The 27,265-nt window shown below is 46.7% G+C and overlaps 1 protein-coding gene across 3 annotated transcripts in view; it reads right to left on the bottom strand.

Annotated features, from left to right (window-relative positions):
- The window catches only part of adamts6 (ADAM metallopeptidase with thrombospondin type 1 motif, 6), a 67,165-nt gene that overhangs the window by 9,728 nt on the left and 30,172 nt on the right, over window positions 1-27,265 (bottom strand). For all 3 annotated transcript variants that reach the window (XR_015110494.1, XM_086188444.1, XM_086188445.1), the window contains 10 exons: window positions 25,789-25,896; window positions 21,610-21,755; window positions 19,254-19,317; window positions 14,967-15,069; window positions 13,595-13,728; window positions 8,827-8,950; window positions 8,151-8,231; window positions 5,424-5,587; window positions 2,439-2,577; window positions 294-423 (listed from right to left, as the gene is read on the bottom strand). Coding sequence is in view for 2 of the 3 variants with exons in the window: in XM_086188444.1 (XP_086044570.1) it covers window positions 294-423; window positions 2,439-2,577; window positions 5,424-5,587; window positions 8,151-8,231; window positions 8,827-8,950; window positions 13,595-13,728; window positions 14,967-15,069; window positions 19,254-19,317; window positions 21,610-21,755; window positions 25,789-25,896 (1,193 nt within the window). In the remaining variant the exon portion in view is untranslated. The remainder of the gene's footprint in view (window positions 1-293; window positions 424-2,438; window positions 2,578-5,423; window positions 5,588-8,150; window positions 8,232-8,826; window positions 8,951-13,594; window positions 13,729-14,966; window positions 15,070-19,253; window positions 19,318-21,609; window positions 21,756-25,788; window positions 25,897-27,265) is intronic.

Genomic DNA, 27,265 nt, shown 5'->3' with positions numbered 1-27,265 from the left:
GCAACCTTGTGAGGATGCAGCAAAAATATGAGATAAAAACATGGATGAAGTTTGTCACCAACTGATCTTAATGTTACCGCCCCGTACGCGTCTGGAATTGCAGCGCGAGCGCCAATCGGCTTTTGATCTGAGGAGTTACAAGCTGCAAAACCTGTCATAGACGGGGAAATCGAGGCTAAAATGGAATAGCGTGCACCGAGCGTGAGGCTCTTGTCAGCGGTGCTTTCCACAAAACGTTTTTCACATTCGATACAAGCAACGGCTGCACTGATAATAGGACGGGCGCTGCGTACTCTGGAGGACACGGCTCAGTGTTGCAGTCTCTCTGGTTCTCTGGAGGTTTGCCGTCCGGATCACAGTAGCTATTCTGGACCACCGAGTTGTCATCCAGCCTCTTACACACCACCTCTTGCTTCTGGGAACCTGTCGAGGAAAAAGAGCGATCGATAAGTCATCGCGAGCTCAGCTGATCTCACACACCAATCCCCCCCAGACACATGGAAGCACGTGTTGAGTGCTGGGCTGGTATCACTTTCAGGCTGTAGTAAATCCAGACATGTAAAATTCCTGATTCTTTGCAGGATATCTTGGCAAATCACTTTTACAGAGTAGGGAGCTCTTTACTTTGGCTTCTGGTGGAGGGAGTGAGGGCTACCGTCTCGGTGTCACACCTCCTACTGTGTGTGCGGGCATGTGTGGATACCAACTCAGAAAGGGTCTGTTTGGACCCTCGCGGGACGTATCCCACAGCAGACTTGTCTGGCAGACGTAATGAGATATGTATGGATGTGTGTGTGTGTGTGTGTGTGTGTGTGTGTGTGTGTGTGTGTGTGTGTGTGTGTGTGTGTGTGTGTGTGTGTAGCATAGAAAATCTACCCATCTGCGCTCACAGTGAAATACAGTTCGGAGGAATTGTGCAAATAAAAGAGTTTCAGTTGTAAGGCTGTCAAAAGGTGTTTTTCATGTATTTTATTACAGTGGTGATATATGAAACAACAGTTCATGATTAGCTGAGCTGGCCACATGGAGGTGGCGTATGATTAATCAACATTGTCTGATTTAAAGCCGAGTGTGGCCAGAGACACGCCGTGGACACAAATTTGGAGCAACAATGCGAAGGCATGTTTACGACACCGGGAGGCCGAGTGTGCTTCCCCAGCGAAGGCTGCAAACTTCTGCTCCAGACTTGGAAATCCTTCCTAAGAAAAACCCACATGCTTATTCAGTCATGCTTTTACAAAATATTACAAACCCGTCCAGGCCACGCTTGACAACTGGGAAGAAACACTATTTATTGTTACATGAAACCCATTGCTTTTGGGCTAAAAGGTTTGGTTTAGTCATTCTTGAGGCCATGGTCAACATTTCACTGTGGTTTCAGATCTTGAATGTTTGACTTTGTAGGACAAGCTCCCAGGAAGAGCGGCTGCGTCTCTGTGCAGCCCTGGTAAACCAGCAGCTATGTGGAGCAGCTCATTCACAGAAATTACACCATATTCATTTCTCTGGCTGAAATACGGAAAATATACATGTTGCATTTATTAGAGGCTGAATCTCCAGCTCTAAAGTAATGATTTTGGAAACCCATCGCAAATTATGATACTGGGTTTCCGCACACTGCTCCTCAGCATTTGTGGAACGATTGGTCAGGGAAGATTTACTGAATGACACACACACACACATGATATGAGGCATTAAATATTTGAGAGGGTTAGAAATATTTAAAAGGAATTTAAACACCCACAGTGTGTTATGGCATTCGATATAAAATGCTTGGGGTGCTCTTTTCTAAAAGGCAGCTGGCCTCCGTCGCTCAACGCAGATAAGACAGACTTCTTCTCTCAGAGGTCAGAAACTTTAAAAATCTAACAGAAATGATCTGATGAGAACAAATATGGCGCTGACAGGAAGGAGGCTCACCAACGGATCCAGCTGAAGATGCACACGCATGGGCCTACGGCGTCAGCAAGAGCAAATGTGTGTTAGGCCACACCCACCCCCACCCCACCCCACCCCCGACTCTGGTGGAATTCAATCCCTCAAGTTTTCAGGTAAATGTCTGTGATTTGTTTACGGTGCTGAGACAGTTACAATGCCAAAAGTTCCATTCGAGGACTACTTCACCTAGAAGTGTATTTCGTCGTCAAGTACACGAGTATTTAGTACACGTACATCTAGCTTGACGCTAACGGAGACTGGTGACAACAGCAAAACTGTCCAAAATTGTCTGTCTGTCTGTTGGCAGTCTCTCAAGGTCGTCGTGCGGTAGAAGCCACACCTCCTTAATCCAGAAACACTTCAATTTAATCTCAAAACCAACAGGAACACTTTCAGTTGGGTGCTGCAGTTGAAGCAACACGCTCGTCCACACTCATTCACACCAGCAACAAACCAGAACAGCAGCGCTCCGGTCACTGCAGGCTGGAGGTGAGACTCACCGCCGGCACAGGTGGCGGAGCATTCGGACCAGGGCAGGTGATGCCAGGAGAAGCCCACCTCGTTGTCACCGCTTCCCGTTCGCTGGATGGGCACGTTGAACTTGTAGCGTATTCCCATGTTCTGTTCCTGGAGGAGGATCTGCAGCAAGACAAAGGCAGATGAGGAAAATCCAGTTATCCGTTTGTCCACGCGGCGGCGGTTTCCTGCTCTTAAAGCCACGTTACAGCATGTCTACAACAACCTCCACCAAAGCTGTTACACGTGACTCAGCATCCATCACGTTTGTGTACGTCTGACAGCTGACAGCACAGCATTCCTGCTCCTGGCTGCTGCACTGCCATTTCTCGCGGTTGGTTTGGAGACAGAATGAGGGGACAGACCTTCCATCCCTGATCCGGTGGAGCCGCTCGTTCAGGAAAACCAGAACACTGGTTCTGTGCAAATAAGAAAAGCGTCATCCCAGCTGGTTCATTTTTACGGTGCTGTTTCCGAATGCCAAATTTGTGTTGGATCGCGAAGGTACGGGAGAATTTTACGCCTCATTTGTATCACACAGTTGTTGTTGTGTTGTTTTTTTGGTTTGTTTTTTTTTCCCCACCAGCTTGTTCATTGGCTGGAATTCGCCGCTGGACGTTTACATGTGCAGTGAAACTTCCTGGAAGTGGAGTCCTGGCCAACAACTGAGCTGAGAGGCGGGATTAAACGTGAGCTGAGTTCAAACACACGCACTCTGTCACGTCACGCTGGAGATTGGAAACCCAGACTCGTGTGAGTTAGCTGGTTTTATTCTTGGTGGGTGTGGAGCACCGAGCATTCGAGAATCAGGCAAACGGTGAAATGAATGTCGTTTAAATGAACGAGAACAGAATACCAGCAAGGGTAGATGCACTGCTGTCCACAGTTAAAATACTTTTACTTTTCCGTGCCCTCCAACATGACGTTCCGTCGCTCCCTCACACAGGAGGAGACATGTTGGGCCAGACGACCAGAGGCAAATGATTCTGACACAACATCACCCAGAATGATAGGAGCAGAGCTTGAGATGGGATCACAAGAAAGGCTGAAACACGGCAGGTTAGCGGGTTATGCTAACGCGTCGTATGTTATACGAGCTTAGCGAGCTAATGAAACGTGCTTCGTTTTGCTACTGAGCCGTTTTATCAGACTGTGTTCCATCTGCCTGATGCCACGTCAACACAACTTAAAGAACACTTGGGTCAGCCTGGTGGTGGCCCGGTGGAGCAGTGGTCCTCACTGTGGCCCCCCATCAAGAAGGTTGTGGGTGGAGCCCCGGCTGGAGCACAGGATCTTTCTGTGTGAGTCTCCATGTTCTCCCTGTTCCTGCTGGGTTCTCTCTGGTACTCCAGCTTCCTCCACAGTCCAAAGACATCAAGAGGGACCAGGTTAATCCAGACTCTAAATTGACCGTAGGCGTGGCTGGGAGAGCCAATTGTTGTCTGTCTCTATGCGTTGGCCCTGCTGTGGACTGGTGACCCGTCCGGGGTGAACCCCGCCTTTCACCTGAAGGCTGCTGGAATAGGCTCCACCCCCCACCACCCTTAACAGGAGAAGAAGTAAAAAATGGATGGACGATGTGTCTGAGACTCTGTGAAATGTTGTTCATCTTCAGCCTCCAGCGGCTTCAGCAACATTTAGTGTTTTCTAAAATGCTGGATTCAACAAGATGTCACGCAGGGGGAAAAATCTTCATGAATTCAAGACATCTAAGCGTGAATAACCGATGAAGAAGTGATGAAGTATGACTAGAACATCAGCGTGAAGCCTCTGGATCAGCGAGGATGTGGTAGGTTTGCCCTGAACGCAGAGACGAGGGGAGTCAGGCAGCTCTGTAAGCCACAGAGAAATGGCTGGAGCTGGAGTGGACAGTTTCTTGTCTATTCCAGTGGAGTTGTGTGGTCTGGTGTTTTCAGCCTTCATGTCAAGGCAGAAACCACCGACTATTACTACAAGAAAATGCTCAGTTGCCTCACATGAGCACCAAACCATGCGCAGCCACACACAGACACACAGAGAGAGACTTGTCATTTAAGAATCTCCACGCATTCGCACAAACCTATAGGATGAGCAAAAACAGACGCTCAGATAATAACCTATATGATGGTCAAATCACTGACAGCTTGTTTGCACGCAGCCAAGGCTTTTTTTTCTTTTTCTCTAACGTCCACATTAAACTCGGTTGAGGTTTGCAGCCAGATGTTGAGGTTAAGACAACTGCATTAAATGTACACAACGAGCAAAAAGGTAGAATGAAACTGACCGGGTCGTGATTGAAGTCTGAAGAAAATAAACTGATCACGCGAAACAAACAAACATCCATAGCACGAGATAAATGTGAAAAAAAGTGACGATTCAGCAACTTCAGAGAGGCATTTGAACCAGACGTTAGCAAGGATTTCACCTGGTAGATACGAGTCACTTCACCTCTCTGCAACTGTAACCAGGCATTTGTTCATGGAGGGAAGCAGCAGTGCCGCAGGAAGGAATGTGTTCCGACTGCTGCTTAGTAAAGGAGGACGATGCTAACACTTCCCATCCACTCCCGTTCATTGCGCTGAGCTAACTAGCGATGAGACAGTCTTCTCGTCTGGCTCTGAGAACGGTGGCAAAGAAACGCATTTTCCAAAAGGTTCCTGTGTTCTTGTAAGCTTCAACCATGATGAGACGATTAATTGAACAACCTGTCATTTGAATGTTTGGATTCTGCTGGTTCAAGCACATCAGCGTGCACGTATTCTAGTTTTCTCCAAATACGTAAACTGAATCCATCTTGGACGGTTCCAACCCAGACATTTTATGGTTCAGATACAGGCTCTGGTTAAGACCAAATCAATTATCTGAAATGAAATTGGTATAAGTTTCAGTAATTAAAGTAATTGTTTGCTGCAGCTCTTAATGACCTACAATCAGGGAATCATCTTCATCATCATCCAGGGTGGATTACAGCTGAGCAAGCGTTGTGTTACCATGACGATGAGACTTTCAGTGGTAGCTCCGAGGGCCTCTAAGGACTCCGGCTCATCAGTGGGTCTCTTGTAATGGAAGGCCGTGCCTGCGATGTCGAACTTCCTGGGCCAGTCGATGGTCCACGCGCCGTTGATGTAATAATCGTCCCCCTCGGATTTCAAAGCTGAGTAACCACAGAAAACAAGACAGACGTTGAGAGAGAGAAATCAGAAGCAGACAGAAACGGTAGCTGAGGCAACAGGTGGAGACAATCACTGGGTGTGATGTCATCGCCATCGTTCATCTTCATCATCGCTGACAACGCTCTGTCTCGACTTGGAACTCTGCGTGTGCACGCGCGCGCACACACACACACAGCAGTGAGAATGAAGACGTTCACGTGCACTGACACGTATGAGCGTCTCATTTAGGAAGAGGAGAAAGAAAACACACTTCAGGTGAAAGCCTGGACGACGCTCATGAATACTGTTCTGTCTGGTTGTCAAAACAAACGCTGGTCTCCAAGCACAACAGATCTGAAAATATCCACTTTTTCTGCGCTGAAACCAGGCCAAATGGAGGCGAAACCATCCAACCGCTCGCTGCTCTGTCTCGCTGGCTCGTGCTTGCAGATTCCCTCCTGCGTTTATGCAGATTAGACGAACAAAAGTTTGCCCTGTCGAACAATCCGCTCCCTCTCATCTGGCACTGATTGTGAACATTGTTATGTTGAATCGTGGTGTTTATTCACAAGTGTTCAACTCTCTATTTTTACATTGTCTCACTTTAATGGAAACTTTGCTGACCTAAATAGCGAGACGTGAGACAATGCTACAGAGGACAAACATTGTTTTATCACTGGAGGCACAGACGACGATACAAGTGGCTTGGAAGAATCAGCTCCACTTTACAGAGCCCAACAGCAAATCAGGAAATCATACACACACACACACACACACATATATGTTTCACCAAACATTAAAGTTATCTAATTATCTTGCAGCTTCAAAATATTAAAAAAGAGGGAACATGTTATATCTCGTGGCCAGTGATTAATGAAACTGTGGGATCAAGTTATGTCATGTGGCCTCAAACTGACTGAGCTGTGGGAACAGGTTCTATCTCATGGCCTCCGAGCGGGGAACCAAATTACATCTTTAGACCTCAGAATAATTATGTTGTGGAAACAAGTTAAAGCTTCAAAATAATTAAATTAAAGGAGCCAGTTACATCCGTGGCTATAAATTAATTAAACTCAAGGAACACGATATATCTCATGGTTTTTATCTTCTGGCCATAATTTTTTTTATTCTTTCTATGGTCACAAAATATATCTTTTCCTCGCTAAGGCCACTCCAGGGCTCCGTACCACATAACCCAAATTGCACTCTTTTACACTTTGATATATAGACATCATATCCTGGATAATCCTGGTGGAGCAGGCAGCTGTCACCACCGCCCTATAAATCTGACGCAGCTCTCTGGTTCAAAGTGCAACTTAAGCCCTCCATCAACACCGTCCGCTATGAATTCAACACGCCGTCACATGTCGCTCTCATGTTAATGAAAAGACGCAGCTTAATTGAATCCTGTTGTTTGATTGTTTGGGCTCGGATGCTGCCAGTGTTGCTGCAAGTTTTTGTTTAGTCTGAGGAGTTTGGTGCCAAAACCACCATCACATGCGCAAATATTCATAGTTGTACGGTTACACAGGAGGCCAGAGGAGGTAAAGCTGCAGCATCCTCCAATCTGTTCTCTACAAAGACGCACAGGGAATCTCTGGAAATGTGGTTGACACAGCAGATAATGTGGAACAGCTTTTCTCCACTCCAGAGAATGATAGAGCCTCCTGTTATTGATGGACGGATGATGAAACACGACACCGGCTGCTCTCCGAGGCTGCACGTTGATACGCTGGCGCTTTGAGTTAAATGCTAGCGGAATGCTAACAAGCATCAAAATGCCAATCAATCCCTCTGGAAAACACATTTTTCAACCAAACCATGGAATCACAACAATGACATCTGTCACCTGATGCCCACTGTCCCAGAAAGGCTCTCCCCCCCACAGACGTACATTGTGGAAGCCGTGGATGTGAAGCACACGACTCCTTTTTCAGGCATCACACATCCAGTGAAACGATTCTTCTGCTGATCACTTCTTTCAAATACTGCGCCAACAAAAAGTGGAGGGAGGAGCCTCGCGAACACAGCAGAGGTCCCTGAGGTTCCCTTAGAAATGATGTACTTCTAGCTGACGAGCGTACTTCAACCACACATCGACTACCTCGGTGGCCCATCAATGTCACGCCAGCCCGTCCCGGGACGTTAGCGTCTCCGCGGCTTCCATCAACTGAAAGCTAACAGGATTTTTGTGTTGGATTTTGGATTCTCTGAGAACCTAAACTCCGTAAGTTTGTGAGACTTACATGCTCTGTTCATAGTGACAGTCCTCACAAATGCAAAATACTTTTAAGAGTTTTTTTATGCCATTATTACAAACCCAAAGCGATTGTGAAACCCTGCACTAGCTGTGGTGTGACTTCAGCCTCAGAATACTACTGCTAGTAAAGTTAGTAGACATCCCCGGGGAACATGACTGGCTGTAGAACACAATCCATTCTGACGTTCCTGGACAGGAGGATACAGCAATCCATGAAAAGCCTCGCTGCTCAGACAGATGAGGAAAATGAACATCATAAAAGCGGGAATCATGAGTGCCTTCGTCAGGTCAAGGCTGCGACTCACCGATGTAGTTCTTCGACATTGTGATTTCCTTGATCTCGATGTGAACGGAGCCTTTCGGGATCTGAACCACCTCCATGTAGCCTGCGAGAGAGGGAACGCGCACAACACAATGTGGCGTTTTAACACAGAAATCACATTAGCGAGGCCTGTCGGGTCCATCACAAATCACCCAAAAAGGACAAAGCAACCCTGCAGGACAAAACAACCCCCCCCCCCCTTTTTTTTAGCAGCGACACACACATGCACACACAGTATTTTTAGATGGTTTACTAGCCATACCATAGAAGGAGAAATATGTTTTCTCTCTCTCTCCAGCTCTCTATAGACGACCTCAGAGCAGCAGCCCTATCTCTACTTGGTCACTCCACCGTGTAATTAGCGGGTAATGTTTTCTATCTATATTATGACAAAATAATGATAAAAACATATGCTCTGTCAGTGGGTGACAAAGGCGAAGAAGCCCCATTTCTCAGAAAGATTATTTTCCTGGCGTCAGGAACGTGCTGGCCGATGGACAAGTGCTGTTTTGCGAAGAGGAATTTTCTTCACGGGGACATGAAATGTGCTGCATGTGGTCGTGGAAGCAGAATTTGGGCTGCTGTTTTTCACACTGAAGGATCCCAAGCAGATGAATGGAGATGTAAAGTCTGCACAGCTGAGGTCACATAAGGTTTACCTCCTCTGGGTAGAGAGTCGTTGAAGAGCCCCTCGGTCGCCTCGCAGGTGCTGCCGTCGCCTCCACACACTCGGCATCGATCCTCTTTAGCGTCCGACCCCAGGATGTTGTCACAGCCCACATGCTGAAAGGCCGACAAGTTCAGAGGATTCAACATTTGGGTTACCGTTACACGAGTTTATGATTAAGGTCAGCCGTCGGGCGCTGCCTTCACTATCTTTGGAGAAAACAAAACTGAAACAAGAGCGAGTGGCACTCCGGAGGGTTTTTGGGAAGGATTTGTCTTGTTTATTTTTAGAAACACACAAGAATACAATGCTCGGTGCTCCGCTGCTTGTTGGCCTCAGGCAGCTTCACTTGAGCTGCTTCTGTATTCACAGACCAGTTTCATTCCTCAGTTCAAACCAGCACTTTTTCCTCCCCGACTTCATTTGCAGACATACCAGTTTCAAAATCTACCACAGAAGTTCCTTGTAGACAATAGATTGAGTATTTTGGTACAACTTTACCGTAGGGGGACATCAATATCAGTTATTTAATGCTTCGTTTACCCTTTATAATGCTTTTTTTTTTTTTACCGTTAGCTAACTGCTAGCTAATGTGCCTTATAATTTCTCACTTTCCAGTAGAAGTCACAATAATGAAAACCCAGTTGGACCAAATAGAAATGAAACCAAACCTAACAGATTCAGTGGGATTCACCTGAGAGATTTTCCTTCTCAACCTGAGGTCCAGTACTCCAATATGGTTCTTCATAGAACCCTCAGAAGAGAAGAGGGTCATTGATGAAACTCTTATAAAAACGGCTTCAAATTCTCTGGGTGGGTTCTTGAGGAAACCCGTGGAAAAATGAAAGGAGTCCCTGTGCAACCCCCAGGATGGGTTCTAGAAAGCATCATACCAGTTCTGGAAAGACCCTTTAAAGTGGGTTCTGGGTGAAACCATTAGGGCCTTGACAGTGCTATGTAGAACCACAAAGGGTTCTTAACTGGGGCAAGATGGAGAACCCGATATGGTTCTTACTTCTCCGGCTGCTGGTGCTTTCTAGCTCAGCTTCCTCACCTGGCCACACCTGGTGCAACAGCAGCTATGTGCCGATCTTCCGTCTTTGGCTGCTTTGTTCCTTTAGGAAAATGATCTTTTTCTTCCTTTTCACATTCACTCCACCAGAACGCTTCATGGCAGCGTAGACGGTGACCGTCAAGGTTCCACGTCTTCTGATGAGGTGCAGCCTGAGCCCAGTGATTGACAGGTGACGTGTCCAGGGACGCTTGAACGTTTGAGAGAATGTTGATGTGCATTAGGTGAACAGAACCGGGTTAAACGGAGAGGTGTTCCAAATGTTTGGTCCCATTTCCAAGCCTCTGCCAGGCAGGTCCCCCCCCCCCACACACACACACACACCACCAATATGGAGTGATTTCAGACCCAGATGCAGTCTCTGAGCCGCCGGATGAAGGCAGCCTGTGTTAACGCTGTGTGACAACGCAGCTGGGAGGATTATTGATGTCACTGCCACCCCTCCTTCAGATCTCCCAGGTTCTTTCTTCTCTCTATCATCGCTCTACTCCCTCTTATTACTCCCTCTTTCACTCCAACACATTTGCACAGCGTAGCAGTTTTGAGAGGTCCTGAAAGCCTTCCAAGCTTCCAGAGATTTATCACAGTGTGGCCCGGCGAGCCAGCCTCACGCTGAATTCAGACTGGCACGCTGAATTCAGACTGGAAATAAACCTGTAGCGCTCCTTTGGTGGGGAATATTCCATCCACCACCGAGAACTCTCTTCCCATTAAAACACACATCATGTTGTTTTTTTATAATGTAATGTTGCGGGCACAGGCGCTGCCTTTTCATGCCAAACGGGAATCAAATTCAGGTGGAAGTCAAAGCAAATACTCACACTGAGGAACCCAAGAGGTTGTTTCAGCTGCACCTCAGAAAACGTACACTACACACACATGCACGCACACACACACACACACACACAATGATTTACGCTCGTGAAAACAAAGACGGCACCAACTCCTTTCAATAAAATATTATTCTTTCTTGTTATTAAATCAGCCTTTTCAAATATATATATATAAAATCATTCTTCAATCAAAACAATGATTTTTGTGTTTTATTTATCACCAAACAATCCTGGTGGGGGCTGCACCGGCCTGATAAGCCAGTCATTCGATCACAATCAGCTACTCAAAAGGCCTGATTGTTCTCCACTGGAGAATGTTGCGGTTTGCTGCTTTGGCAGATGTGTTGACGCCGTCAGCGTCGAGAAAACTATGCTGTCAAACTATGTTTCAGAACTGGCACGGGGGCCGGGGGAACTCTCGCTAGGTCCGCTCGTGGAAGGTAGCTGTAGCGTGAGTTCTGGGAGCAAACGTGAGGGGTTAACAGTCACACAGCATCGCCAGGAGTGACGTTGCATCGACGTGCCTTTCACTCTGTCTGACGTCGGTTTCCACAGCAAACCCATCATAATACCAGACTCGGTTAACGGTGCCGACTTCTTCTGATATGTCATTTCAAATCCTGAAAATGAGCCTGGGGTGACTTCATTCAACAGGACTGACATTTCGACATCGAGGGTTTCCAATGTCTCGTTAATTTAACTTGATTTCTGCTACGTCTGTGGATGTAGCAGCATCACACATCTTTGGTTCTTGTGGTGCAAAAGGGCATACTAACTAAAAAAAACACAGATACTGCGTTTTGGTTGCATGCGACCACAAACGCCCTCAATGCATTACTGAGATACTGCATTGATCAGAGGTCACGGTGGACTTTGACCACTAAAATCTCTTTTTTTTTGGTTGCCAAATTTGGAGAAATTCCCTTGCGGTGATCCTGAGAAACTCTCTTACAGAGACTGTCTCTGGGAATCTCTTCATATTTGGCACCATAAACATGCACAAACATCCAAGGACGACGTGAAATGGTTGGAGCTGTCAAAGGTCAAGGTCACTGCCACCTCACGTGAACTCAGGAACATCTCAAGGAGACTTTTTCAGATCGGGCTCAAATGTCCACCAAGGGCTCGCGGATGAAGAGAAAAGGTTGTAGCGATCAAGGTCGAAATCCCGGTGACAGACACACTCAGCAGAGGCGTCTAACCCCAATGTGGTGTTTCTATTTATTATTTTTCAAGTCATATTTTATCATCCTTTGGTTTCCTTGCTCAGTTTCGCTCCTGGATGCATATTGGATCATAATTATGTTACTTGATACCAGAGACACTCAACAACTCAGCCAAGGGAGCCAAGCACTGCTGTTTGACACAACTTTACGCTGCATCAAATCCATAGAAAAGGTCTGTCTGAAGGCAATTATTAGCTTCTGACTGTGTAAACAAAAAACTACTGTATCTGAACCACCTCTCCAACCGAATCACATACTTCTGTGCAATTTTACAAGATGTACTTTTGATAACTAATGTAATATTCCATTCCCCGAGCCTCCTCTGAAACTGTTTGGAGCCCCTCTGAAGAAGACCGCCTCCTACTTTAAAAACCTCTGGCATATATTTTACTTATCAAAGTCATTCCTGAGGTCCAATGGGAGGGAAAGAAACACAAGCTGTCAAACAATCCGACAGGTTGTAAACGAGTCAGTATCTTTTTAAGATTATTTTTTCCGTCATCTGATCATTTGAGAGTGCAGCGAGACAGGAAGCAGGGCGAGAGAGATGGATATAACATGCAACGATGGTCCGCAGCCAGAATCAAACTGTGGACGTTGCGGTTATGTGATATGAGTCTTCAGCGGGAGGCTGCTGGGGCGCATCAGGAGTCAATAGCTTCAGCAGACTGCCTCAAACATTCGGAGGTGAACCGGAACATGAGCACAACAACCTCTCTTCATCGCACAGCAAATCTATTGATCTAGTTCTATTTAACTTTGGTGAGCGCAGCAGGTCAGACCTGACCGAGCAACTTCACTGATGAGTACGACGTCATCACCAAGTACTCACTTATACCTGAACTAGAAATACTGCGTTGTGGTGCCTGTCTGAACGACCTTGACCCTTGACACTGAAATCCTCTTCAGTTTAATCCAGCAGATATTCGTGCAAAGTATCATGGAATTCCCTCAAAGTTCTCCTGAGCAAGCCAGCATTAAAAAAGATGAACAGATGTATCATACGTGTGAGGTGACCGTGACCTTGACCCCGACCCCGACCCCCAAAATCTGTCCACTTCATCTTCAAGTCCCAGTGGACAATTGTGTCCAATTTTAAGAAATTCCTGCGATATCGTGTTAATAATAAGGGGACCTTTGACCTTTGACCGCCCTTCAGCTGTTCATCTCGTCACTTCTCAGATCCACCCAATTTTTACTTTAAATGAATTTCACAACTCAAGTCAGTGGAGAAGAGTACGAGAACACGTGACATCACTCCCCCTCTGGAAGACACTCCCGACAATTGAGAACAAAGAAGTCTCTAACAGTTGGCCAATCTTTGGGCTCGGGTCGGGTCATAAAAACAGAATTCTGTCTGTTACAGGTCCGTCGGTCTCTAATCTGCCGGATTTGGCTTGGATACGGTTGGGAAATGTTCCAGGCTCTAATCCGGAAGTTTTTTGGCAGTTTGTCTGAAAATTTCTGAAAGGATTTTGGTGATATTTGATATCCACATAGCCTCCCTGGTGCGGTCCGCACCCTCTGAGGGCATCCGAGTCTTGCATGGGAAGGCAGGAGGAAGGAGAGGAGGGATACTCATGGAAACAGGAACTAATGAGGACAATGAATGGCGGCGGCGCTCCGTACCTTACACTCTCCATTGATGCAGATATCCAGAGAGTCCGCCTGACATCGGGTGCCATCTATGACAGCGGGGGATCGTTCTGTGTAGAAGTTGTAGCCCTCCGCCAAGCAGTTCAGAGCACAGGGTTTGACGCCGCCTTGTTAAACAGAACACACACAGGCAGACAAAGTATGTAGTCATTTATTGTTCAGACAAACGACCCAAGCAGAACAACTCAGATAATGATGAATATTAAGTAGCGGTGTTGTTCCCGGACTTCCAGCCAGCTCTGGAATCTCCTTTTGAGTGTTTGACAATATGTGGAGGAAAGCCAGCGGCACTCTGATCGCCTGACGTCACCGTAACACCGACACCAGCAGAGACAGCGCCGGCTGCCAACAACAATTACTCTGACATCCACTCGCAGGTTACCCGCTGCTTTTACATGACGGCCTCCAGCCCGCGGAGCGCTATAAGTCAGGAGGTGATGGATTTGACCAAACAGAGCCGTGCGATAAAAAGAGATCAGACTTAAGCTCTACCATCTCCAAAAGAAAATAAAAGCTGTGTTTACATGCTTGGAACTTTTATCACTTTTTCTTTAGGCCGTTTGTGTTTTTCGTTAAGTGGATTTTTTTTCCATGATCTCCAGACATCAAGGAGAGAACTGGGGAGGAAAATGACAGAAGGCCAAAACTCCCAAACTCTTGCCAGTAACAGATAGTACAACCACACTTCTACCACTCCTGGTTCAGATATCAGTGGTCCAGAACAGGCCAAAGAATGAGCTCCGGTCCAACTTCACGAAGAATCTTGTGTCAGGGTGTCTATCAAAAATGTAAAACCACAGAGCAGCGAGTAACATATTGGTAATAAAACTGTGTCATTGGTGTGAACAAATCAGTTCTCCTTTAGACTTCATGTCATCCCTCTAGTCCAGACTCCCGTTAGAGAACCACAAACTTTACTGCAGCAGCGCCTGATAGGCTCAGACCCGACTCGCATGGCCCCGCAGTGCAGCCGCAAGGAAGCAGCAGTGAGCTCCAAGTTCCAAGTCCAGGTAAGAGAGGAGATGTGCAGCCAGGACCGGCACAGCAGCACGACGATTCCAGAAATAACTGAACTCTTTCGCAGCAAATATCCATGGAACCAGCAGATGAGCATTCAGCAAACAGGAACACACATTAGAGAGACCCTGACTATGCCTGTGACACGCAGGGGACAAAATGAAACCCTAACCCACAAGGACCCGAGACATACCAAGTCAAGCCTTAACAACAGCTCAATTGGGTATTTTTCAGTTTTCAGCACCAAACTAGCAAGCAGCTTCCCGAGACCCTGTGAAAGACCAATGAAAAACTCAACCAAGAGCTGGCGCAGTCAGGCGCAACTCACCCCCGGTGTACGGCTTCCAGTTGTAGTACTTCCCTCGGAAAGGCATGTTGTCGAAATCGGCGCATTGTTTCTCCCGGAAATCACGAGATCCTGCGGGGCAGGCCTGCGACACAGCAAGACAAGGTACTTTAGGGACCAGGTGAGCTTGCTCGAAGAGAACAGTCAGATAAATAAAATGGAGAAAAGTTTTTTTAAAAAGTCACTTGAAGAACAGATTTATGATGTTACTTTGTCTGGTTGAGCAGATGCCCAAGAAAAAATGCTGGTAAATGGCTAGAACCCCCTGTATACACACGTGAAATGTGTATCAAACGTTACCCCCCCCCCCCTCCATTTCTGCGCTGACCATTTTTAAACTACTTCACAAAGCCAATACATTAATTTGGCTTTTGCTTTCTCATCTGAAACCAATTAATCTTGCTTTATTGTTGTTACTGACTTTTTGGGGAAACCCCCCCCCCCCCCAAAAAAACACCGCATTTTCGTATAAAAAAAGAAAAATTTAAGCATGAAAAAGAGAGTGCATAAGAGTGAATATTGAACCAGCATTGCTGTTTGCCAATTTTCAAGTAATTTGCACTACTCAGCAAGAATGATGCAACTCCGAACAAGACGCCAACTTCATTAGATTAAAAAGGTTGATTTTCACATCACACGGCATTGGACTGAAACCAGTGGATCCCCCGAAAGACAGCCTTTTTGAAAAATCCGTTGATAGTCTTAAAAAAACCTCATAACTGCACAAGAGTTGTCACCGCTAAAATATGGTGAGACCCAGAGATGAGGACTCACTATGAAATGGAAAGACTTGACGCAGGCTTGAGGACTTGTGAAGAACACGATTCCCTCAGGTCACGGCAGGCGGCAGCAGCACGTCTGCACGGTTTGTCGTAACTTTGAGCAATAAAAACCTCACGCATACAAAAAAAAACAAAACAACCCAAACTGCTGCAGTAGAAGCAATGTTTGTTACGCCAACATGAAGGACGCTGGATCAATCACATAAAAACACCCGAGAGTGCATCTGCGTCTCTCGCTAACGAGAAAGCTAACATGTAACGTTAGCTCAGCGGCATCAGCTACACGTTAGCCTGCTGCTAGCTTTGCTGTATGTTAACTTGATTAAATTTGCCACGACGACTACAGTTAATCCAACTTCTGGTGCCATTGCCTGGTAGTTAAGGCCAGACTGAAGTTATAACTGGGGGAATCACCATAATTTGGAGACTTGACTTGGAGCTGCAAAAAAATGACTCGTGAGCATCTCTGCAATGGCCCTTTAACATCTTGAAACGATAAAGATGTAGACTAGCATGGCAGCATAAGTGAATTCTCCTCGAAGTCCTTAATAGGTTCTTTTTTTTTTTGCAAAAAAACATTGTTATTAAAAACTCTGAGTGAGAAGTCACATTTTATTTCAAGACAATAAACACACACATGTTCCTTGTCGTTGCTGATAGAGAAGAGTGTTTTTGAGGTCATGTTTTCAGTGCCATTTGTCTGTCGGTCGGTTTATTAGGCAAAAATCATGAGGTTGATTTTTTTTTTTTTTTTGCCAAACTTGACGGAGGGCTGTAGTGAGGGCCAAAGAGGAACACATTAGATATTGGGGGAGATGTGTTTAACACAGAAAAACAAATGGCATTTCTGCTTTGGCCGAGGCCTGCTTGGCGGAGGTATGAGCTCTCTGAGTGCCCTCTCGTTCGCTTCATGTGTGGAATTATGATGGATAACGAAGCGCTCCTTTGGCTCAGTAATTAGAAACAGAAACAGAACCAGAGGAGGTAGAAAGCGCCGCACAGCCTAGACCTGGTTCTGATTCTGGACAGATTAATCGATGGCAATGCTCTGCGTGAATGTTGCTCCAGTAAGAGTGTGTGTGTGTGTGTGTGTTTTGAGGGGGGGGGGGGTTTAAAAGGTGGAAACAAAACATTTTATTGGTGTGAAAAGGTCCTTGGAAACCCCAAAACAGTCTCCCTCAAGACAAATAAAACCTCTTGGGTCAAAGCTGTATTTCACGTGTTGAAAGTGTTCCAGTGTCAGAGCTGGCCGCCCGCGGGGAGGCTGAGCCACTTACATTACCACTCAAGGGTTGTGCCAATATGGCAGCTTTACACTCGCACATCAAACATACAGACGCAGTCCAAAGAGACAGAATAATATTATTACAAGTGTGTGTTGAAATGACAGCACCAAATGACATTTACATGTGCTAACACGTGTTTAAAAATCTGTCACGTGACGAGCGCTGCAATTCAGAACTATTTCCATTCCGTGATTGATTTAGAGTTTATTTCTTAGCAAAGAATTAAATGGATCTTGAAATGTATAATTTTTTTAAACAACAGTCTAAAACCAGAGGATATATTCAATTTTGGGGTAAATAAGTTCATACCAAAGAAGCAGCAATTCTCCTTCTCTACAGAGACGATTTGTTCAAAGCTAAGAAACTTTGCGGTGAGGGTGCGAGGCAAGATTTCCCTTTGTGTTAAAGGAACGTTTTCAAAACACAGGTTTTGTCCAATCTTGGTTTGGAGAGAAGAGAACATCACAAACTGATCACAGCGATGGCGAGACACTGTATGTACCATGCAGAGTGGCTGAGTTGCATGATGGGAAGTGTAGGATCCACACAACCCTTCTGGTCCTGCACCTCCATGAAGGAGCACTGAACCAGAGGTGCTGTCATTTTAAGCTCAGATGTGTTTGTGGATCGCTGAGTATCCACTGGTTATTCTGGACGATGCACTCAAGTGTTTGTAAATGGACGTTTTAGGGCAGTGTTGCATTTGTTTGTAGTTGCTGGCTACTGGGCGCCATTAAATGGCTTTTCCTGCATTCTGGAGTCACTAAGATGTGTGTGTGTGTGTGGGGGGGGGGTTCTTTTGTTCAAGACACCTATTTGTGGGTGCCAGAAAGCATATAATACTTTTTAGGGGGAACTATCCTTTCAAAGAACCCTAGCTCCACTCTGCACCTGTACTTGTGGACTCTACAAAGCAACGTCCCTCCTTCAGTCATTAACCAAGCTTGCGACCACTAACTTAACGTGGCTTTGTCGAGCTTCTCATCACATCGCCAAGATCAAACCAGCCTGTCGCCCAAAAGCAGAGGACAGAAACCGACCTTATAGGTGGAGTGCAAAAGTTTTTCTCTAACAAAGCAAAGTTAGAAGTGGCCCGGGCGTGTTCCTGACAGGCAGCGAGCCCAGTACATTCTGTAAGTTCACTACCTTTTCAGCTAAAGGGAATACCACGGCTCTTTTTATCTGTTTTCTCTGGTCATTGCGCCAATTTCCAAAATATTTGCACCACTCTACTGCGCAGTCCGGCCAGCTTTATCAAAACACACCATGTTTCAAGAAGCGAAAGTCCCCAAACTTTGTGTAGATACAGTACCTGAAGTCTTATATCCAATCAGCAGATTCAACAGCTGTGACTGAAACTTCAAATATGAAGAAACATCCCACAGGACAAACATAGTAGCAACGAGAAGGAGCGGAGGCACCGTTAATAAATATCTGACCACTCATCATTGTTAAAAAAAACTAAATAAATAAATAAAAATAAAAATATGTGGGACATAAACATCAGCTCGTGTATGTAAGTGTGTCAGTATTTGACATCTGGTCTTCTCATACTCACATATTCTCCCTGAACAAGGTGTGGTCAGCGTGATGAAATAGTGGTTAGGGACGTTGTTTGTTTTCCAACAAAAACACTCAGTGCTTGCTCTCAGCTGTTATTTTTAAGACTTGTGGTTGAATGTCCACCAGGGCCCTAACTATTTCAATTTTCACCTTGTGAAAAAAAGGCCACCTAGAAATAGTTGAACAGAGATCTCAGCTTGCAGCCATGTTAAATATTTACTTAAGTATTGCTCCAGACCCCCCCAAAACAGCTCTGTGAATTGCTTTTCATGCAGCGCTGTGAAACTGTCATCAGCGCCGCCTGAAAAGAAATGTCACAAACAATCTATGAGCTGTAAAATGACAAAAAGACGAATAAACCCCGAGTTACCGAGGGGAATATTGAATCGCTGCCTGTACGTTTTTATCATCGTCTAGCCTGCGTTCCAGGAAGAAAACGTGTCAGAAAGCTTAAAGGTAACACCGTGCTGCTGTTCGCTGACGGGCTGCTTGTGAAGTCCTTCCCAAACACAACAAGTCACCATCCCCGCGTCAGACAGTCTCAACCGTCCTTACAGAGCAGAGCACGCTATCCCTCAAGTCGTCCGGTCACGTTTGCGCCAATTACTGCGGACAAGCGGCGAGATGAAGAAACTCACGTCAGTGTTACAGGATCTGTAGCGTTTCCTCTCTCCGAGACAGTACTTGCCTCCTCCAGACGGGCTGAGAGACACAGGAGAGTTGAATGAGACAGGACATCACATCAGACAATCACGTCCATCACAACAGCAGAGTCCTCACATTAACGACTGTTGATGTAGCGAGTGTGTGTGAAGAAGGGTTTGGTGACATCCAATACAAAAGTCAGGAGACAAAGTGTTTTCATGTGTCAATGAGTGTGTGTGTGTGTGGTAGCCTAGTGAGACAGTCCAGCACTCACAAGCTCAAAAGTCGATCCCCTCCTGCCCTGAACCACTACGAGAGGACGGGGCACTTGCAGTGAAAACCTATTTGCTGCTTTAACTGCTGTTTGTCTACCTTGGCCTTTATTCTTCGCCATGTTTCACTTCGCCCTACCAAGTTGTGCTGGTCTCTGCTGGTCCAGTCTTCCTCCATCACATGCAGAGTCAACATCTTTTCGCCTGATGGCGAGGAGTTTCACCAGGGGTACGTAGCATGTGGGAGGAAAATAGCTGCCCCAACCAACCAGAGCAGGACACATGCCCTCACCTAGAGACTGAACCAGTACCCCCTTCTTGGTTGACCAAACGTAGACCACTGCACTGGACCAGGAACCAGAACCACAAAGGGCAGACTGTGACAAAACCACAAAACAAGTCATGAAAGTTTTAGTGGTTTGAATGGGGCCCATCCATGGACATCATCACCGTCATCATGTCACACCCCAGAGGAATATGCAGAATGGAAACTCCTCAGCATCTACATGACAAAACCCCTTCAGGTGTTTCCCTGGGCTCACATCTGGGCACCAAATATGGGCCAGATCTTGAAGCCACCAATCCTGAGAAAGATTCTTAACCGTTTCTTGTCTTCACTGCACATCTATAGAGGCTGAGTTATTCTTCTCTTATCACCTCTTCTTCATTAGCCTCCTGTTCCTCCTCGGCTCTTTCCACTTCATCACTCGGCTCGGTAATAAATGTAAGCGAGGCTGTGTTTTCTCTGCCTCCCTCCTCTTTGCGCACCGATGCCTGAGACTGAGAGGCGGCGATCACCTTACACAGGTGTTCCACATTATGCCGTAGCCCCCAACCCCCCCATCTTTCTTTTTATTCCTTCCCTCCGGTTCACCCTGGCTCTTTCTCGTGTTTTCCCATGACGTGTTTGACGTAATATCTCGCTTCCAAAACAAAGGAATGCAAAGATGGCAGACATATAAAGATCCCAGATGGTAAATTGCCAGCCAAAGATGCGCTGGACACCGACTCGTCCAATGAGAACACATGGGAAGGCTTAAACGAAGGCTAAGCAACGCTAGTGTCTACAACAGAGTGAGATGAAACAGCTGGGAGTGGACCCCACGAGACTCAGCGCTGCCCGGAACGTTCCTCGCAACAATACCAGCACTGACCAAACTCCTCTCAACATGTGTTTTGCACCAGAAGTTGGAGTCTAAACAACCAATAAGGCGTAACATCTGTCTGTGTCACAACTGGAGGTTATTTGCTCTATTAGGATTTCAAAAGAATGATGTGTTGGAGTGCCTTTGCCTTCTTTTGCTGTTGCAACAGCTAATAACACGCTGCCCCAATCTAAAGGTCCTCGAGCCGCCGTTAGCAGTCAGCCGTTACACAGCAAAGAGGTGGAAACACAAGAGCTGTCGCCTCACAGCTGCATTACTCAGTTGCTATTATCTACCTTTGAGTCCAAAACATTTGTAGTGAAGATTATGAAGGAATTTATTTCGATACTGAATGTTGTCAACTCCTGACCTTTGACAGTGCATTTTTAATCTGGATTCTCAATGGATGACCGAGCCAGACACGACAAAATTCCCTTCAGATATTCTCGGCTATCTTTAATAACGCTGAGAGGAATCAATTCACTCCAGCAGGTGAATACTTGTCCTGGTGTTTGACCAGGTGAGGTATGGTGGAGATGCTGCGGCTGGTGACCACTGGGCCAGTTGGTAACACTTTTTATCTAGAATGCTTCAGCCCAACAGAGGGCAGCAGAGACGACGTTCGTTTGTTTGTAAGCCAACCAGGAAGTTAGCATCTCCATGGCTTCCCCAGACAAAAGCCAGTGGGTTTGTTACACAGGGTTTTGGATTGTTGCTGAAAATAACCTTCAGGAAAAACAACATTTTTTTTAGTTACACATTTGGTTTTGCGAAATAATCTGCGCTCTCTATTCAGGCCAACTTCCACCCAGATAGGACACACACTCACACGCACGGACACACACACACACACACACACGCACAAGCACACCCTTGTAGGCAGGACCTGGATGTGTGTGTTCAGCTTGCTGTGGCTTACTTTGCCTACTTACGCTGGGCTGTCACAGTGCCTCATGGAAGAGGATACACCACCCCCACAGGTCCTGCTGCACTCCCCCCACGTGGACCAGGGCCCCCAGCCTCCGTCCACACTCTGAGGCCAGGTACCGAACGCTACGCACTCCCCCTGGTAGCACCACTGGCCCGGGAGGAGAGGAAACAGGCAGAGAGAGAAGCTTTGGTTATTAACCAACAGAGCTGAGTAATGTCTGAGAACAAAAACACAGAGTTGTTTCAAGGATTGTTTTAGAGGCGAGGCACACAATAACCTGCTACTTATTATAGCACGGGACAACACAAGTGGCAGTTTTACTGTTTCCCAACAATGACATCCAAACTGTAAATTCCTCTGCATTTGTACATGATGAAATGTAGACTACACAGCACCTGACTGATGAGCCTCTCTTTCAATAACATGTCCTCTTTCCTTCTTTCCCCCTTTAAACACACTAACTTGTGATTACACTATTACTCACCCTATAATTTCATTTACACTTTGGTCCTGTTATTTCTCCTCCTCATTTTCCATTTTGTTAGCACTGTGGCCTTTTTCTCCATGTAGAGGTTTACAGTCGGAGGGTTTATGTGACTCATTTTAGACGCATCATTAAATGTGTAGTTCATCATTTTGGAAAACATAACTGCTTTGTCTGAGTGAGGTGAGGAGGATAATATTAACGTCATGTTCCTGCAACACACAAAGATAATATGCAACATTTGTAAGAAGAAAGAACACATTCTTCCTCTAACAAATAAAATATTGCGTACACGTTTACTTTTCACTCTGGCGCAGTCCGGTGTTCTCCTTCTATGGTCTTTGATAGCTAGTATTGTTAGCTTATGCCAGAAAACTTTAGGTAAGCTGAGGTGACCGCACGTTCCGTTTTGCACCGCAAATCCCAACAAAAACTGCAACTTTGCTACTGCAACAAAAAAAATATGTCCCGTTTTTTTCTTTGTGGTGGTTTTAACTGACTGAAACACCAAAGCAATACACCATGCTTGCAGCACTGACTTGTCTACGCAAACGTTAATGGACGTCATTGCCAAAGCTGTCGCTGTAGCATCAAAGCTTCCCAGAATCCTGACTAGAACCTAGACCTTCATCTCAGTCACTTTCTTATCTCACTCTTATCTCCATACACGGAACGTTAGCTTACATACTCAGTAGCCGCGTTTGTTGTTGTTTTGATTTTGAGACCACTGGTGGCAGAACTCCAGCGACTCATAGGCTGTGTCCTTCGGGCATCATCTTATCAAACTATTCCTCAGCCAGGCGCTCTGGTGTCTGTGGTGGCTCTGGTGTCTGTAGTGGCTCTGGTGTCTGTGGTGGCTCTGGTGTCTGTAGTGGCTCTGGTGTCTGTGGTGGCTCTGGTATCAGTGGTGGCTCTGGTGTCTGTGGTGGCTCTGGTGTCTGTGGTGGCTCTGGTGTCTGTGGTGGCTCTGGTATCAGTGGTGGCTCTGGTGTCTGTGGTGGCTCTGGTATCTCTGGTGGCTCTGGTATCTGTGGTGGCTCTGGTATCTGTGGTGGCTCTGGTATCTGTGGTGGCTCTGGTATCTGTGGTGGCTCTGGTATCTGTGGTGGCTCTGGTGTCTGTGGTGGCTCTGGTGTCTGTGGTGGCTCTGGTATCTGTGGTGGCTCTGGTGTCTGTGGTGGCTCTGGTGTCTGTGGTGGCTCTGGTATCTCTGGTGGCTCTGGTATCAGTGGTGGCTCTGGTGTCTGTGGTGGCTCTGGTGTCTGTGGTGGCTCTGGTATCTGTGGTGGTTCTGGTGTCTGTGGTGGCTCTGGTATCTGTGGTGGCTCTGGTGTCTGTGGTGGCTCTGGTGTCTGTGGTGGCTCTGGTGTCTGTGGTGGCTCTGGTATCTGTGGTGGCTCTGGTGTCTGTGGTGCCTCTGGTGTCTGTGGTAGCTCTGGTGTCTGTGGTGGCTCTGGTATCTGTGGTGGCTCTGGTGTCTGTGGTGGCTCTGGTGTCTGTGGTGGCTCTGGTATCTGTGGTGGCTCTGGTGTCTGTGGTGGCTCTGGTATCTGTGGTGTCTGTGGTGGCTCTGGTATCTGTGGTGGCTCTGGTGTCTGTGGTGGCTCTGGTGCACAGTGAATCGTGGACTCAAGAGGCGAGTGAGGGATGGCGGGGCTGCGTGGTGCTTCAGGACCGTGTTAAGCTCCTCAGAGATCTGAGTGAAAATGAGATCAGAGCCCTTTGTCTCTCCAACTGTGTCAGTAGGTTAAGAATCCAGAGAGTCAAGGTGAGGACAGTGTCATTCTCTCTCTCCTCCATTCACGTCCTGAGACGTTCTCTAAACAAGATTAGCTGAGGTATAGAGGGGAAGGTGGACACGGAAGGAGGTTGACACGCAGACGCTCAGAGGGGCGGAAGCTGATTTCCACATTAACCTGCAAGTCTGAATCCACCTGAACGACATCGAAACACCAAAATCTCCTTTCTTTGGATCACTTTTCGACCCCTCCTGCTCCTGCTGGAAGGGCCTAACTCCATTACACGCAGGGTGAGAAATGGCTGACATTCATATTCCTTTGAAGCGGACCCCGGCAGCGGCAGACGGGGCATGCTCTCCTAAAGCTGCTCCAAAAGCTGTTCCAAAGCCCCCCAGGCTCAACCTGGGGCCCCCTGTGTTGTCCGGGACCCTTTCCATGGGCCCAGGCCCTCAAAGGCTCCACTGAGCTAATGGTAATCACGGGTGACAGCTCGTGACACTCATCCATTCTTCCCTTTTAGACCTCGGACCATCCGGTGACAATGGCTGCCGTAATCCGTGTTAAAACTGTCTCCCCTAACCTGGCTGGAATCAACAGCGGGCCGATGACCTAAAGCCGCCCTTGTTTGTATGTGTATGTGTGTGTGTGTGTGTGTGTGTGTGACCGCATGAGTACAGGGACGAGCACCTTTTCCCAGAGTGGCGGCAGGAGGGTACCACCAGCTCGCAGACACGTTTAGCCCCCCAACTACGTCACCCACATCACAAAAGCAGAAGCAAGGTTCACATCCAGGTGCCTTCACCAGCTCGCTGCCGCCACCGGGCTCTGGTGAGAGCTGGAGAAGATTCTACACTAAACCGCCTCTCCATGTAATTGCCCTGAGTTAACTGCTGTTACGATTACAAAAATAAAAATCACTTCACTTGACAAAACAATCCATTTCTCACTTCGCTCTGTTGAGGTATCCAGCCTCACGGAGAGTTAAGAGATTTTTTTTCCAGATATCCATCTCTGGGATTTTCACCTTTGCCAAAATACACTGTAGGTGAACAGAAGTCAATTTGACGCTCTTTGAAAAAAACAAAAACAAAACACGTTTCTCCAGTATAAAGTAGTTTTAGTGCAAAGTGGAAGTGACAGGTCTGACGACTCGGGGAACAGCAAAACCAGTGAGAAACTGCACGAAGCTGTGAGGAACCGGAGGATAAACTTCTCTATATGACCTTATAGCCAGATTCGATAGCCTGGAGCGAGCCGGCTAGCTAGCCAGCGAGCTAGTAAGCTAACTTGGCAACAACTTCGTTCCTTGAGAGAAAAGCCACAAGGACTTCCTCAAGGAGTTCACCAGCGGAACAGCTGAGTAGCTACCACAAGCATTTCAATAATATTTCATTTCCATCACCAGTAAGTGCAGTAAAATGATCCAATCAAAGCATTAAGGTAAAGTAAGATGCAGAGGCTGTGAGTGTTACAAAGAACTTTTTTTTGGTCATGTGTATTTTGTTTCTGTTGTTATTTATTCCTCCGACGATGCACAGACACAACCAAAAAAATCCTAAAAATCGATTACAAAACTGACAGTCCAGGAGGTGAGTTCCAGCCGATACCACTACATTTCTGATGTAACACCATCTTTTATATCATATTCCACGTCAGAAACATCAATCCTGAACAACACCAAGTAAACAACACAAATTAAAAACTTGGGAGCGTGAGTCTGAATTCCAGTGACGATTCAAACAGAGGTACTCAAAGTTTTATAATAAATCATCAGAACAAACAAAAGGAAATGAAACATTCTTCTGTAAATAAATAAATGCTGCATTAATAGAACTGCACTGACGACATTAAAAGTTCCTGTCGTTGTAACTCTACATGACGGAGGACCCCACGTGGTGCAATCTTTATCTTTCGATGCGGGGACAGGAAACCTTAAAGGTCAGACGAGAGGACTTACCCCCTTCTCGATGCTGCCTGTCTGGCACAGCGTCCCCTCGGCGGCAGGAATACTGTTAGTAACACAGCGGTTGCTTTTGCTAAGGCACCAGAGCTCTCTACACACTTCCTAGGAAAGAAGGCAAAAGCAAGTTGGTCAGAATAAATCAATCCTGAGAGATGTGTGTGTGTGTGTGTGTGTGTGTGTGTGTGTGTGTGTGTTTCCACTCTTCTTCTTCTTCTGTGGTGAGAGAAAACACCATGATGGGACGTGTCTATAAATCTGTGCGATTCTACGTTAAATCAGAGGATGATTCGTTGATGGGACCACGGCACGCCGCCCCAGAGGCGTCTCCGAGCGCCCATATGCTTCGGATCACTGCATCTTGAGCAATACGCCGAGGGTCATCTGGTACTCTTAATGTTCTCTTATGAGAAATGAAGAGTCAGCTGGATCAACAGAATGACTAACGTTTGCTCACGTTCACCTCGGGACCACATGGGACTGTGACATCAGTTCGAAGAATCCCATTCCTACGTCTTAGGGGAAATGGAGGGTGAGCAATAAACCTCCCAAGGCTGAGATAAAGACGACTTGTAGGTCTAACAAATATCTGAAGAGTTACTGAGTGGCCTGAGTAAACATCATATCTCCATCCTCTCCTCCTCCTGCTGGAGAATCGGTCCAACAGGAGAGGAGAGAGACGACAAGTTGCCCCCCAAACAAATAAAACTATAAAGTCAGCACGTTACAAGGACAGCTCTGCATAACGGTGCATTAGATTTCCCATTAAACCCAACTGGGTCGCCTCCAGTCTCAACTTCAAAGGCTTTTACAGGACAATTGTGTACGGCAGAAGAGCCGGCCCATGAAGAAGAGTTATGATGTGGCACATAGAGCCTGACCCCCGGGGTCAGTAAATATGTCACGGCCCTGCAGCTCCCTGAGTCTATCCAGATTAAATAAAGCGGCAAACTGCCACTCTAGTTGCGGCCATCCTCGCTCTGCCAGCTGGTTTCAATAAGCCGCCCCGCTGCTCCATTCACTATCTCCGCTGTGCTAAAAGGTCAACGTCCGGGGCCCTAACGAACATGGATGCAGGCCTGATGGATTTACGCAAAGAGAGAACAAGCTGGTGATAAAAAGGGTGGGGGGTGGGGGGCGGCGTCAGGGCTGCACAAATGTAGTCACCAGAGGCTGTTTGTTGTTGGTACCTCCAGTTCGTATCACAGATGCCACCTTATCAGTTTAAACCCCACCTCTGTGATTTAAAGGCTGCGATCTTCAGTTCAAAGATCTTTTAAATTGGTTAAACCCTCCTGGAGGCTCAGGGGTCCACTCTGAGTGAAACATCACTGTTGCGTAAGACTAAAACGCTGTTTGGAGCGGACCAGTAGGTGCCCGGCCCCCAGCTCGATACCTGCAGTAAAAACGTGACAGAGCAGCTCGTACTCCAGCCGCTGGGGATGCGTACCTCCTCCAGTACGACCACTGATAA

This window comes from Aulostomus chinensis, chromosome 19, assembly GCF_037954235.1.
Source record: "Aulostomus chinensis isolate RoL2024-O1b breed Wild chromosome 19, RoL_Achi_v1.0, whole genome shotgun sequence".
Classification (NCBI taxonomy): Eukaryota; Metazoa; Chordata; class Actinopteri; order Syngnathiformes; family Aulostomidae; genus Aulostomus; species Aulostomus chinensis.
The sequence above is the reverse complement of the archived record's forward strand: the minus strand, read 5'-3'. Positions and strand labels throughout refer to the sequence as shown.